The sequence below is a fragment of the Moschus berezovskii genome, chromosome 3 (assembly GCF_049115385.1).
Source record: "Moschus berezovskii isolate FMDL1 chromosome 3, NW_MosBer_1.0, whole genome shotgun sequence".
In the NCBI taxonomy this organism is placed as follows: domain Eukaryota; kingdom Metazoa; phylum Chordata; class Mammalia; order Artiodactyla; family Moschidae; genus Moschus; species Moschus berezovskii.
Genome location: NC_142462.1, coordinates 64,668,475 through 64,683,595, shown reverse-complemented (window position 1 = coordinate 64,683,595; position 15,121 = coordinate 64,668,475). Strand labels below are relative to the sequence as shown.

The 15,121-nt window shown below is 37.5% G+C and overlaps 1 protein-coding gene across 1 annotated transcript in view; it reads left to right on the top strand.

Annotated features, from left to right (window-relative positions):
• Nucleotides 1-15,121, top strand: part of ZNF277 (zinc finger protein 277) — a 135,560-nt gene that overhangs the window by 74,708 nt on the left and 45,731 nt on the right. The window contains exons 3-4 of the mRNA XM_055420855.2: nucleotides 5,171-5,259; nucleotides 5,500-5,582. Of these exons, the coding sequence (XP_055276830.2) occupies nucleotides 5,171-5,259; nucleotides 5,500-5,582 (172 nt within the window). The remainder of the gene's footprint in view (nucleotides 1-5,170; nucleotides 5,260-5,499; nucleotides 5,583-15,121) is intronic.

Below are 15,121 nucleotides of genomic sequence, written 5' to 3'. Positions count from 1 at the left end.
TTGGAATCTTCTCAGCATTATATGACTTTTTCTTAACAGTTATTGAGGGGAGGAAGGGACAGTGCTGGCATGAATTAATTCACTCAGAACTGCTTTATAGGTTGAATAGTTATTATATATGCTTCTCTGAGGAGAGTTGTTGCTTCTGAGTACAATAAGTAATAAAGATGATAAATAATAGATAAGAGATGCAATTACATCATCCTTTGTAAGAAATAAGCTCTAAAGTTTCATGTGGAATATATTTAACATTTTCTTTATTGGAACAAAGTAACAGTAAAACTTTCCAAGAGCAAATAAACAAAATCTCTCCTTTGATCCATTTATTAACATAGCTATTTATATAAGCTATTTGCTAGCTTTATGCAGTAGAGAAAATTTTTCCAGAAAAAAAATGTTAACTCCTAATTCTTTGCTCCTTTCTATATTAGATTCCACTCATTCCATGCTACTTAATTAACAACTATATCTCAAATCTTTATGCTTCTGTCAGTACCACACCAGTTACAATGGGGAGTTGGACAGGGAAGATGATATTACTACAAAGATTTCTGGTTAGACATGATTAAAATTCTTTGAAAGAAAGTATTTGCTGATGACCAAATAATTACTTTTATGGCTTTTTAATAAAATATGAAATGCTGTGATAACTATCCTCCAAATGAAGGGTTCATACCACATATTATTTCTTGGCTTCCTTTATGTATTGGGTGGCTGCAACTGTAGCTTTAAGTAAACTAAAGAAGTAGGGAAAAAATGAAGTACTAATGATTTCTTAACATGGAACAGTAAGTTTTAGTGGGTAGGAAAAAATGCCACAAATGCATGTGTTGAACATCTGCTATCTGTAAGACATCTCTCAGTTGAATACAATTTATCTGAATGTTTTTACCAACCACAGGAAAATGGATATATTGACACTTTTTAATTCTGTGGTAAACTAAAAGTACTATTATGTGATAACTGTGATGCATCTTAAATCTAGACTTAGGTCTAAAACTTGTTGTAGTTCAGATCTGTTCATTAAGTATACCATAAGATATAATAATATATTTAACTTAAATGGTAGTTTATGATAATATTTCGCTTTTGTAGCATGATTTTTTTCATTTGATGTTGGTGTCACCCAACCTTTGGTCAGGAGGAGACCACTCAAATGACAACTTTGTGTCTATTGGACTGACCTCTTACCTGCATTATTCTCTTTTCCTCAGAAACTGCCTAACAATATCTCAGAGATGTTGCTAGAGATGGTGTCTAAAAAACATCCTTTTCAGAATTCATAACTACTTGTTCATGGAGCAATAAAATAACTTTTAATGTGGGCTTCCCTGGTGGCTCAGAGGTTAAAGCGTCTGCCCCCAATGCGGGAGACCCGGGTTCGATCCCTGGGTCGGGAAGATCCCCTGGAGAAGGAAACGGTAACCCACTCCAGTATTCTTGCCTGGAGAATCCCATGGACGGAGAAGCCTGGTAGGCTACAGTCCACGGGGTCGCATAGAGTCGGACACGACTGAGCGACGGAACGGAACGGAAAGACCTCTAGACTATGAGCATATAACAGCATTTTCTCTCCCTTCACCCCATGGGAAGCCTTAACAATTTGAGGAGCATAACTGAGGTTCTGTCAGACAGGCTCTCTCCATGATTTTAAGTCAGCTGCTGTTAGTTATCATGTCCCTTGTGCCTACCACATTGAGGTAAACAGTGAAACAAAACAAATACGTGACGCGAACCTTTTCTTCAAAGACCATGGAGAACAGTAGTGAACATGGAAGTCCTTGGAGACTCAGAGCCATTGACTTTTGGAATCAGGACGTCAGAAGAGTTAGTGTCACTGTAGGGTCTCTCTTGGGTTCTTCCCTGGTGGCTCAGTGGGTAAAGAATCTACCTGCAGTGCAGGAGACCAGGGTTCAATCCCTGGGTTCAGAAGATCCCCAGAGAAGGAAATGGCAACCCACTCCAGTATTCTTGCCTGGAGAATCTCTTGGACAGAGGAGCCTGGTAGGCTACAGTCCATGGGGTTGCAAGGAGTCAGACACGACTGAGTGACTTTCACTTCACTTCAGAGTCTCTCTTGCCTAGTCAAGCAGTTCCAATTCCACAGCCCCAAACAGCTGGTGTCAACTTTCAATACCTACACAGAAGGTTAGGAGCAGTTCAGATTAAGAGCTGCTTTTAGGTAGTATGCTTTTCAGAAAGGGAAGACCTTCCCTCTCCCTTCAGACTTCATTTCTGTACTTTGATTTTGCCCTGTCAAAAACTGTTTTCCATGGGCTCTAAGGAAGTTGAGTCTCTCCATGGTCTCTGAGGAAATTCTTATTACAACTATTAATATAATCCTAGAGACTTTCTCCTGCTTCTTTCTTGTTCTGAGGTTCTTATGTAGATTGGCCCTCAAGTGATATGAGAGACATGATGTTGTAGAAGACTTAAGATTTGGAGATAACAGATCCCAATTCGAAAGGTCACAGTTGTGTCACCTTGGGCAGGTAGGGTCTCAGTAACAGTAGCTGCTCATAGTTATCATCCTCTGATCACTCTACTCTTCCCCCACCTTAGGCACCTATGTGTGCCTTCTAACACTACTAATACAACTGTTGTAACTTGCTCATTACATGTTTGATGAAACATTATCATTGTTTTTGTTGTTGTTTTGGATGGCAAGATTTCTTTGGAATAAACAAATTCTTTATTACTCTAGTTTTATCTAAATATGTTATTTTTCCTTATAATAATAGCCGCCATTTATTACACTCAGAATGGTGGGTGCTGCTTTACATGTATCATCCTATTTAGTTATCAACAATCCATTTTGCAAATGAGTAAGCCAAGTTTCAGAAGTTTTAAAAAATCTTTCAATTCAGATTCATATCTCTAAAGGCAAAGGCCCTGCGTCTCTATTCACTGCTGCTTGCAGGGCTGGTGTAATCAGTTAATAAAACATAAACTGTGAGGGTTTGACCATAGGTTTAATTTGAAAATCTAAACTACTTCTAGCTCATGATTTGTGCAGGTGAGAGACTTTTATTGTGTTGACTCTGTTACAGAATTAGTCAATGACAGTTCACAGGACAATCTCATCACTAGTATATGCTCTTATCTGGTCATCTGCTTCATGCAGTTATCATTGCCTTTTAACAAACTGTAGGCTAATGGGTTAGTGACTATTCTGTTTTTCCCAGAGGATATCGCCCATTTCAGTGGAATAGTAATCAAGAGTGATGAACCTCTCCTTGGTGTATTCAAATGGTAGCCATGAGGGAGCTCCAGATAAAATGTGACTCTTCTGTTTTTTTAAGTCAGTTATCTCAGCACCTGGTCCTGCTGTATGAATTTGATTAGTCATGAAAATAGATGTCTGTGTATTTCGGTTTGGAAGAACAATCTATCTTCTCTTTCTGACATCTCTAATGGACGGGACGTTCTCTTGTGGTCCTTTATCCATGTCACCACTATGCAATAGAAAATATGCTAAGGGAAGAATAAGAAAAGTGTCTGGGAATGTCACTTTTATTCTCTTAAGTCTTCTCTTGCCTTTTATTTCTCTTTCCCCTGGAGAGGGGAAAAAAAAGCAACTAGTGGGAAATGGAAAGGAGGAGAATGAGAGTAACTGTGTAAGATAGCTGGAAAGTGGAAGGTTGCTGAAGCTGGCCAGGATGGCAAAGGAAATAACATGTCAGCCTTTTATAGGTGCTTTTCCTCTTTGATGGATCTGAAATGCTTTCTGCTCTGATACTTCTAATGTGGAAGCCAGTAAGCTAGCCATAGGGTCGTAGTTATGGTTTGAGGATGAGCTGGAGCCTAAGATACATCATTTTCAGATCTCTTAAAATAAGGTCTAGCACTGTTTTATAAGGAAAGGGTTCTCCCCCTTGTTACCCATCCATATTGACAGCATGGTTATACATAAGAAGAATGAAGTAAAGCCTGTGGTTCTGTTGTTACACATTATGCTTTTACTTCTTTTACTTGTATAGTCTATACATGGTGTTGTCATCCATTTATATTTTATATAAACTCATGTCATGGTTCTCTTTCTCTCAGACCTCTCCCCCAGCACTTTTTTTTTTTTTCTAATATGTAATGTATGTCCTTTCTATAGGGGACTATATGTTTGGGAAATTAAGGAGAGAATAAAAAGTTTAAATACTGGGGGTTGGAGGCTACTTAGAGAGCCTTAGAGGAATCTTTAGATACTCCTCTGTCTCTTTAAAACATTTAGTGTGGACCTACTCTATGCAGAACACTGCTTGGTGCTGAATCAGGCCATTTAAATGTATTCTTTCTGTGTACTTTATCAGTTTCACTAAGTTCCATCTCTTTCACAGGTTTTGGTTCTTTGTTTGTAAGGTTCTTTTTTTATCCATCGACCATTTATCCTGATAAATTGTCAACTATATAGTCAACCTTTCCATCTCCTTTCTCCTCCATGAAGGAGATCACATTCTCTTCTTTGTATAATTTGATAAATGGGATCGCAATTGTCAATGTAAATCTTTTTAGGTAAATGGAAAGATGAACAGTTTGTTGAATCCTGTCATCTTTCTCCCTCTTTCATCAAATGACACAGGTCTGGTATTATGCTTTGCTTTTAAATTTAGCCAGTGTTCTTCTTCTAACTCAGCTCATTAGATACAGGAATTGTAAGGTTGGCTATTTTTCTAAAAGCTAAATTTCCCTCCTTTCAGATACAGCATGGACAATATGGAACTTTTCTATCTTGTTATGTAAACATTGAATTTAGACAGACCTTTTGTTGCATTGTCAGCATGATCTCTTCTTTTGATGTATAAGGTAAACACCTAACTTTCAATTTATTGGAAGATGTGTGGTGAAGCCTTTTTAATCATTGTTGCTTTTTAAATTCACACAAACATAGATGTGATTTTCAAAAAAACTTCATTTTAATTTTCCCATATATCTGTTTATTGAATTTGCAGGTGGTAAAATGTAATCATTTTCATGCCCTTACAGGGTAATGTTATTTCATTAAATATTTCATGGTTCTACAGTGCTCTACTGCCTTTCCATTTACAAATTTTCTAGCAGTTTTCAGTCAACATTTGATTTGTTGCTTTAAGATAATTAAATGTTCTTATAAAACCCTGTGCTTCTCAAGTAAGTTCATTGCGTCTTCTCACTATTCTTTCTTTATGATTGTGCTAAGGTACATTTTATATTGGAGGAAAAGGTTCACTGAACAGCCCATTACAGACTTTTGTAGTGTGATAAGAATCAATTCTGCAGCTCCATCTGGTAAGTGTACATCTTGACTACCATCTTTCCCCTGCAATCCAAAAATTCAAATGAATAATCTTTCTTTAGTTGTAATTCTCTAAAATAATGGCTAAAATTAAATTGCTCTGTTTATATTTTCTAATAACTTCAATGAAGCTAAAACAGAACTATATACCAGAAAAGATTTTTTTAATAAATAAACTTTTTTTAAAAGTGAAAAATAACCATTTCTCATTTATTTTTCTCATATCTCAACAGAAGAACAAGACAATTATTTTTTGTTATGTGATGTTTTACCAGAAGATAGAATTCTTAGAGAAGAACTTCAAAAGCACAGACTGGTAAGTAGTAAGAATTATTTTAAATAATGAACAGTATGTTGGAAATACAGAATCATTTTTGTTATTGTTCTTTTTGTTTGTTTGTTTTTATTCTGGAAACTTTCAAACATATACAAAAAAGGAGATAATGCATAAAGATCTTAAAACAGAAATCTTATACACTTGATTGAAGATTAAAGCATTTCATGTTAAAAATGCAGAGAGAATTTTTGGCTTTGTTTTGCTTCCTGGATTATCTCTAAAATAACAACAGAGCTTACTCACACATTTTAGTGTAATTTTAGTTGCCTGACACATGCTAGGGTTCAGCAGTCGTGGAAAAATGCCCTCAGCTAAAATTGAGTTGAACTGATTAACTTTCTGTCTCCCACTGGAATGTGCTATGCAAGAGCACTTCTTTTATTCTTCTTTATGAATTAAGCATATAGTTTGATGGTAATACCCTTTCTCATTTTCAGCCTTAACAATAAGTACACTAATTTGAAAATCTCAGTATCTTTTCAAAAGATAACAGCATATACAGTTGTGAAAATTTTCATTTTTAGAAGTTGAATAGAAATTGGTTAATTTTTTGAAGTTACTAATTTTATTTAAAAGTATCCAATTTTCCATTATTTGTCAATAAATCTCAACTATTACTTGAAAATGACTGACTCTTTTTTCTTTTTTTAGTATTTACTGAAGTGTTCCCTGTATCTTTGGACTTGGCTAGATATGTTGTAAGAGAAAGTTATGGTTTCAGTATTTCTGCTAAATCCTCAAGAGATCTAAGAGGAAAATAGTTTCTGTCTACTAAAGTCATAAGATTTGAGAAAGTCCCCTGAAGCACATTATATTTTGTAAACATCTCAGCTGTTTATTTCTCCCATAAGCAGAGATGGTATTGTTGGATATTGATTTATGTATAAGAAAAATTATGCTTTTCCTGTAGCAACAAACCCAGTGAAGAAAGAGGACTTATCTTCTTTCCTTATTGTAATATATAAGAAATCTGAAGAATCAGAATAAATTTGCTATCATTTTATGAATTTTGTTTGGTAGTACTTATTCACAATTTTTTATTTCCATGTATTTTTTCACTCTTACAGTGGTCTTAATCAAGAATAATCCATTGTCATAATCTTAGTACACCTATAGGTTTTTTTATAAGAACTTAAACTGTGCTACTTCGGCGGTTACTGTTACTCAGTACACAGAATCTTTACTGAATGCCTGTGTATAGATTCAAGTTTCCAGAAATATGTGCATCTATAAAATTGAGATAACCTTTTAAGATTCTGACACCAGCTTCAGCATATGGGCTCTTTCCTCACACCATCAAGCAGTTCTCTGACACTAGCGAGAAATTCTGTCAATACAATACAATTCAATCCTTGCATTGTCTATCCAAAGATAGCATCAGATGCCACAGGTTAAGGGTTTAGAACTGCAAGACTGACATCCACTTCATATGTTGTTCAGTCCTTCAGTTGACTCTTTGTGACCCCATGGACTGCAACACACCAGGCTTCCCTGTCCTTCACCATCTCCCGGAGCTTGCTCAAACTCATATCCATTGAATCGGTGATGCCATCCAACCATCTCATCCTCTGGCGCCCCCTTCTCCTTCTGCCTTCTATCTTTCCCAACATCAGAGTCTTTTCCAAAGAATCAGCTCTTCACATCAGGATGCTGGAAATTTGATCTCTGGTTCCTCTCTCTGCCTTTTCTCAATCCAGCTTGAACATCTGGGAGTTCTCGGTTCACATACTGTTGAAGCCTAGCTTGGAGAATTTTGAGCATTCCTTTGCTAGCATGTGAAATGACTGTAATTGTACGGTGGTTTGAACATTCTTTATATATCTACTTCATATACCATTCACAAATGGAGGTTGTTCCCTGTACCTCTGACCAGTTGGCTGTAAACCTCTATAAAGTGGCTCTCACGACCACCTACCTTCCTTGGTTTTGGTTCACAGAACTCAGGAAGCTAGTTTACTCACTAGATTACTGGTAATGATACAAAGCATGCTAATGAATGTGGACTGACATCCAGATGAAAAGATACTTAGGGTGAGATACCAAAGAAGCTCTGTCCCCATGAAATCTGAGGCCCACCAAGGCAGCATGTCCAGGTGGCTCAGTGCTAAAGAATCTGCCTCCAATTCAGGAAATGTGATTTCAATCCCTTGGTCAGGAAGATCCCCTGGAGAAAATGGCAACTCATGCCTGTATTCTTGCCAGGAAAATCTCATGGACAGAGGAGCCTGATGGGCTACAGTCCTTGGGGTGGCAAAATGCTGGACATGACTGAGCGACTGAGCATGCACATGTGCAAGACAGCTTGTAGACATGTTCTGATTCATCAACCTGGAGGCTCTCTGAACCATGTCCTTTTGGGTTTTTATGGTAGGCTTCCCAGGTAGTGCTTGGGTTTTTATAAAAACCTCATTAAATACTAGGCATGATTGATTAAATCATTGGCCATTGAGGGGTATGAAGTTCCAACCTTCAAAATCACATGGTAGGCCTTCATCCTTAAGTTGCCTATGTGCTCTCCAAAAGTCAGTTCATTAACATAACAAGAAACACACACACACAAAAAGAAACACTATGGCTCTTAACACTTATGAAATTCCCAGCATTTTAGGAGCTAAGTGCCAGAAATGGAGACTAAAGTCAAATACATAATTCTTATGACAAATCACAACATCCCTTCTTTTTAACAACTTTATTCTCTGACAAAGTGGTAAATTTGAAGAAAGTGAGCATTATGGCAGCTTAAAAGAAAAAAAATGATGAAGTCAGTTCATACATACTTGCATATTTGCTGAATTCCAACTTAACTAGATGTTTATACAAGGTGTAATTCATGTCATAAGAGCATGTAGAATCTAGAGAAATAAAGGCACATGTGTTATCTCAGGAATGGAGATAATGATAGAACATAGTGCTTGTGAAGATTAAGTGAGATAATGCATGTAATATACTTACCACAGTACCTGTTAGGTAGAAAGCGCTCAGTAAATATTGCCAGTAGTATAAATAACAATAATATTGGTACTTCCCTGGAGCTCCAGTGGTTAAGACTTCATGCTCCCAATGCAGGGGTCATGGGTTTGATCCCTGGTGGGGGAACTAAGGCCCCACATGCCTCATAGCATCAGTGTGGCCAAAAAAAGAAAAAAATACAATAATATTGTGTCTTAACAGTGAGACTGATTTGGGTATTTGAAGAGTTGTAGAAAAAGAAGGAAAAGGCATGTGGATCTATACTGTTGTTGTTCAGTCGCTCCATCCTGTCTGACTCTTTGCAACCCCATGGACTGCAACACACCAGGCTTCCCTGTCCTTCACTGTCTCCTGGAGTTTGCTCAGACTCATGTCCATTGAGTCAGTGATGCCATCCAACCATCTCATACTGTTGCCCCCTTTTCCTTCTACTATCAATCTTTCCCAGCATCAGGGTCTTTTCAGTGAGTTGAGTCTTTGTATCAGGTGGCCAAAGTATTGGAACTTCAATTTCAGCATCAATCCTTCAATGAATATTCAGGGTTGATTTCCTTTAGGATTGACTGGTTTGATCCCCGTGCTGACCAAGGGATTCTCAAGAGTCTTCTCTAGCACCACAGTTTGAAAGCATCAGTTCTTTGGCGCTCAACCTTTTCTATGGTCTAGCTCTCACATCTTTACATGACTACGGGAAAAACCATAGCTTGATTATATAGACCTTTGTTGGCAAAGTGATGTCTCTGCTTTTTAATACTCTTTCTAGGTTTGTCATAACTTTTCTTCCAAGGAGCAAGTGTCTTTTAATTCCATGGCTGCAGTTACCGTCCGCAGTGATTCTGGAGCCCAAGAAAATAAAGTCTGTCACTTTGGGAACTGGCAATGACAACAGGATGTCTTTTAGGTATAACAAGCTCTACAAATCAGTAACAGACATTTCCAGAAAGAAACCCAAATGATCAAATAAAAACTTTCAACCAAAGCAATAATACACCTTTTTCCTTGTATCAAGTTAACAAGATTTGAGAAGAGTAACAATAAATAGTGGTAAGGATGTTAAAAGACAAGCACTTTTTCAACCACTTTAAATTGGTGCACATCACCAACTCGATGGACATGAGTTTGAGTGAACTCCCAGAGTTCACTCAAACTCATGGCCACAGAGTCGGTGATGCCATCCAGCCATCTCATTCTCCGTCGTCCCCTTCTCCTCCCGCCCCCAACCTTTCCCAGCATCAGAGTCTTTTCCAGTGAGTCAACTCGTCGCATGAGGTGGCCAAAGTATTGCAGTTTCACCTTTAGCATCAGTCCTTCCAGTGAACACCCAGGGTTGATCTCCTTTAGAGTGGACTGGTTGGATCTCCTTGCAGTCCAAGGGACTCTCAAGAGTCTTCTCCAACACCACAGTTCAAAAGCATCCATTCTTCGGCGATCAGCTTTCTTCACAGTCCAACTCTCACATCCATACATGACCACTGGAAAAACCATAGCCTTGACTAGACGGACCTTGGTTGGCAAAGTAATGTCTCTGCTTTTTAATATGCTATCTAGGTTGGTCATAACTTTCCTTCCAAGGAGTAAGCGTCTTTTTATTTCCTGGCTGCAATCAGCATCGGCAGTGATTTTGGAGCCCCCAAAAATAAAGTCTGACACTGTTTCCCCATCTATTTCCCATGAAGAGATGGGACCAGATGCCATGATCTTTGTTTTCTGAATGTTGAGCTTCAAGCCAAACTTTTCACTCTCCTCTCTCACTTTCATCAAGAGGCTTTTGAGTTCCTCTTCACTTTCTGCCATAAGGGTAGTGTCATCTGCATATCTGAGATTATTGATATTTCTCCCAGCAATCTTGATTCCAGCTTGTGCTTCTTCCAGCCCAGCGTTCCTCATGATGTACTCTGCATATAAGTTAAATAAGCAAGGTGACAATATACAGCCTTGACGTACTCCTTTTCCTATTTGGAACCAGTCTGTTATTCCATGTACAGTTCTGACTGTTGCTTCCTGACCTGCATACAGGTTTCTCAAGAGGCATGTCAGGTGGTCTGGTATTCCCATCTCTTTCAGAATTTTCCACAGTTTACTGTGATCCACACAGTCAAAGGCTTTGGCATAGTCAATGAAGCAGAAATAGATGTTTTTCCAGAACTCTCTTGCTTTCTCCATGATCCAGCTTTATGGTAAAGGGTATATAATCCATTCTGTGTTTGAATGATCTCAACTCAGTGTCAGTAGGACCTCAAGTCCGTGAGAGAGGACCCGCAAACCAGAGTGGCATTTGCCCTCCTGATTTGCATTAGTGATGACTTGCATTGGTATTGTTTGTCTGTGCTCTCTCATTTGGAACTCTAAAGAAAGGATTTAGTGTAAATACCTTTGTATGATTTGCTGTTAGTTCAAAATGGCTTTGTAATTTCTTTGAGGCAGGAATTATGTCTTGTATTTAAATATCCTTCAGTAGTACTAGTATTTTTTACAAACTTCATTTTAAAAAAAAATTGTTTCTGAATAAGTAACAGAGGTATATAGAGTCTAAATGATCCACTTTTTTCCATTTTTGTGTAGACCTCACTGGTTCCTTGTGACATTTATAAGATTTATCTGTGTTCCCAGGTTTGTGGGTTTTTTTTTTTTTTTTTGAAGAGCTTGACTCCTACTTGACACTTATTTGAACTTTTCCATGTGCACTCTGAAGGGAGAATGACAGAATTAGCAAAGATTCTTGAGGGTTTGAATAGCTTGTACCCCTTCCTCCATTTAGCTTCCCTCTTTAAAAATATTCCCTTGATCTCATCATTCTATCTTAATCTCTTCCAGTAATCCTTTCCCCTCTTTTGTTTTAAACGGGTAAGTTTTCCAAGGTCCCTGTATGCATGCTCATAAATACCACTGCTATGCTGATGGCTTAAATTTTGGTGCTGCACAGAAATAGGCAGTCAGAGTCAATATCCACTGATTGAGTTCATCTCCAGCTTTCTTTCTGGCTTACCTCTAAATGCCAATTCTAACTTCCAATATGCTGAACTTTTTCATATGAATCAATGGCACCTTAATTTTAATGGGCTTAAAACTGACTGTTTTTTTCTGAACCAGAATTTGCAGTTTGCTTGTTTTCCTCTTCTTACATAATAGTACCACCATTTCCCTGGTCACTCAGTTTGGAAATTTCTGAAATTATCTTTAACTCATTTGCACACCTCAGTCATTTGTCAAGTCCTGTCAGTTCCAACTCTGAGTCCTATATCCATAATTTTCTTTGTGCTCCTGGTGCCTTTTATGTTACCTTGTAAATGGAATCACCTCTCTAATCAATTGGCATTGCCTTTAGATGTTTAATATTAAACGCATAGTAGATCACTTTATCCTCCTAAAACTTGCAGTGGTCTTTTTCACCTACATATTCTTAAACTTTTCTGGGCTCAAACTACATTTCCAGTATCTTTCTCCATTTTTTTTTTCTTTCAATTACCCAGGGTCCAGTTTATTCGTTCATTTATTTAATATTTATCTTGAACCTGCTGCTGCTGCTAAGTCGCTTTAGTCGTATCCAACTCTGTGCGACCCCATAGACGGCAGCCTACCAGGCTCCACCGTCCTTGGGATTCTCCAGGCAAGAACCCTGGAGTGGGTTGCCATTTCCTTCTCCAATGCATGAAAGTGAAAAGTGAAAGTGAAGTCACTCAGTCGTGTCTGACTCTTCGTGACCCCATGGACTGCAGCCTACCAGGCTCCTCCATCCATGGGAGTTTCCAGGAGTGGGTTACCATTGCCTTCTCCGTATCTTGCACCACACTTCCAAATGCTGTTGATATAGCAGTGAGTGAGATAGGCCACAGCCCCTGCTCTTTTAGAGACTGCACTCTAGTGAAAACACTTCGTATCTCGCAGTTACTTGTATGTTAGGTGCTTTCAGGAATATGCTTCATCAATCAGGAATGCCAGCCCCACCTGTGTAAATAACATAGCCCCCCTCAAGACTTTGCTCAAATACCACACTTTCCACAAAGGCTTCCTGATGCTTCCAATCAGAATTAATAACCTTTTCTAAACTCTATTAATAACAGTATTTTACTTGGCTTTTCCAATTATAGTTATTTAAAAACCTTTCTTCCCTACTGGATTGGATGCCTCTTAATGGTTGAGACTGTCAGGTTCAGTTTTGTATCTTCTCTGAGCCTTGTTCATAAAGTATTAACTTAAATTTGATCCTGAAGCATTGGTGGGGTATTTCTATAGTGCCATATAGTCAGATCTCCTGGATTAAAGGAAGAGAGATAAAATAGCTGAGGCAGACATACTTAATAATGGCATACATTTTTCACTTAAGCATAAAAAAAAAATAATACTAGTTTTTTACATTCTCCCACATTAGAAGATAAATGACATTCATAAGTTCTCAGGGCAACATATAACTTTTAATTAAATTGGGATGAGGGGAAACATCCATTTAGCTGCATCAAAGTGGGTTTTGTTTTTTTGTTTTTTTTTGTCACTATTATAAATGTCAGCCTGAGAGGTCATTCATGACAACTATAAATATTTTATGAAAAATTTAGCCTGTATAACAATTTGTTCCTCTGGAAAGAAACGGTTTTTTGTTGTGGTGGTTTTTAATTCTATTTCATATATCCCACCTCCCCCACTCCACAGTAACACAGCAAAATGAAATTATATATTCCCACTAAAATTTTTCTCCCTTGTGCCACTTTTCTTTATAGACTTCAGAGATTTTTAATAAAGGATCAAATTATATCAGTGACTTTAAAGTAAAATATATTTATACCTTTCTTGCATAATTCCTAGCTTTGTAGCATAAATTTTATAATTGCATCTAGAGTAACTTTCCCAAATATAAGATGTTTCCCATTGACTATAACATTATTTTTAATAATGCAACAGAGATGAAGTTAGCTTGAGTGACCTTTGAGTGATATTAACCTTCATTTTAGTTAATGTTTTCATTTAGGAAACAAATATAAGCACAGTCTGAAGCAATACTAAACTGAATCCTAAAGTTTACCACTTTGAACTTCAACAAGAACTTAAAATTTACATGGCAATTTGTATATACCATTGGCTCTGTGAGATCACTAAGGCAATACCATTATCGCTTTTTAGATGGAAAAACAAGTTTGAAGATACAAGATGTGCTCAAGGCCTCAGTTCTGTTCTGTATTAAGTAGGAATGAAAGAGCTCAAGCTCCTGTTTCCAGCCCCAAGCACCATTCTTTACCAGAATCCTTTATCAAATTGTAACGTCCTTCTATAAGCAAATGTGACATTTTCAAAATAGACAGTTTTTAGAATTAATAAAAATGGATGAACAGGAAAATAAATAGTAGTATTCTGTTCCCATTGCTAAGATTTTTTTTCATCTAATTTCTTGTTATCTTAGGTCCGTGGTAAATAAAAATTCTTATTTCTTTCAGCATAAGCTACTTATGGCCTTCCCCAGTGGCCCAGCAGTAAAGAATCTGCCTGCAATGCAGGAGACTCAAGTTCAGTCACTGGGTCGGGAAGATCTCTGTAGGAAGGCATGGCAGCCCACTCTAGTATTCTTACCTGGAGAATCCCATGGACAGAGCAGCCTGGCGGGCTACAGTCCACAGGGTTGAAAAGAGCCAGATATGACTGAAGTGACTGAGCACGAGCACAAAGCTGCTTATATTTTCTTTTAAAACTCGAAGATAATGTGTTTTTCAAATTTCTTCTGTCTTTATAGAAACATAGGGTATACCTGACCCTGAGTTTAGCCAGTAAAATACTTTCTTAGGTAGATAATGCTATACTGATTCATGCTGATAGCCTCTCTCTTCTTTAGTGTAAAAGGCAAGTAAGTATTTCACAGTCTCCCATAGCACCTTTCAATTTTTTAAAGTCTGTCTTTTCTTGCCTAGGTAGGGTAGAGTCCCTTATATCGTTAATACAAATAGAAATTAAGAAACTTCCCTGGCAGTCCAGTGGCTATGACTTCACCTTCCAATGCAGAGGGTCTGGGTTCATTACCTAGTTAGGCAGCTGAGATCCCATATACCTCATGGCCAAAAATCTAAAACATAAAACAGAAACAATATTGTAACAAATTAATTAAAAATCTTATAAACAAAAGTTTCATTAAGAAATGTAGGTAATCCAAGTAGTATATACAATAAATAAAGTCCTGAATTTTTAAGCGATTTAATTAATTAAGAAAAAACAACTTGGGCTTTTCTAGCTCTCATGTGTTTAACTCTTACAATTTTTTGCTCTGTAGTTCAACTTCTCTTTTTTTCATTGTGATGATCTATTCCATGTAAATGGTTAAAGCTGTATAATTTCTGACAGTGTGTCCTGTGCAGCAGACAGATGGTTATTGCCTTCATCTTTGCAGTTTCAAAAAGGGTGGGAGGTACTGATATCTTTCAAAAAGGTGAGATATTAGTCAGATCAGATCTCATGGATTTGGGGGAGTGTGTATCATCATCCAGTTAAGAAATTTCTCCCTGGCATTTTTGTTTTACTGTCTTCATTTAGTCATTGACATGCATTTTCTTATTCGTTTAAGACATCTT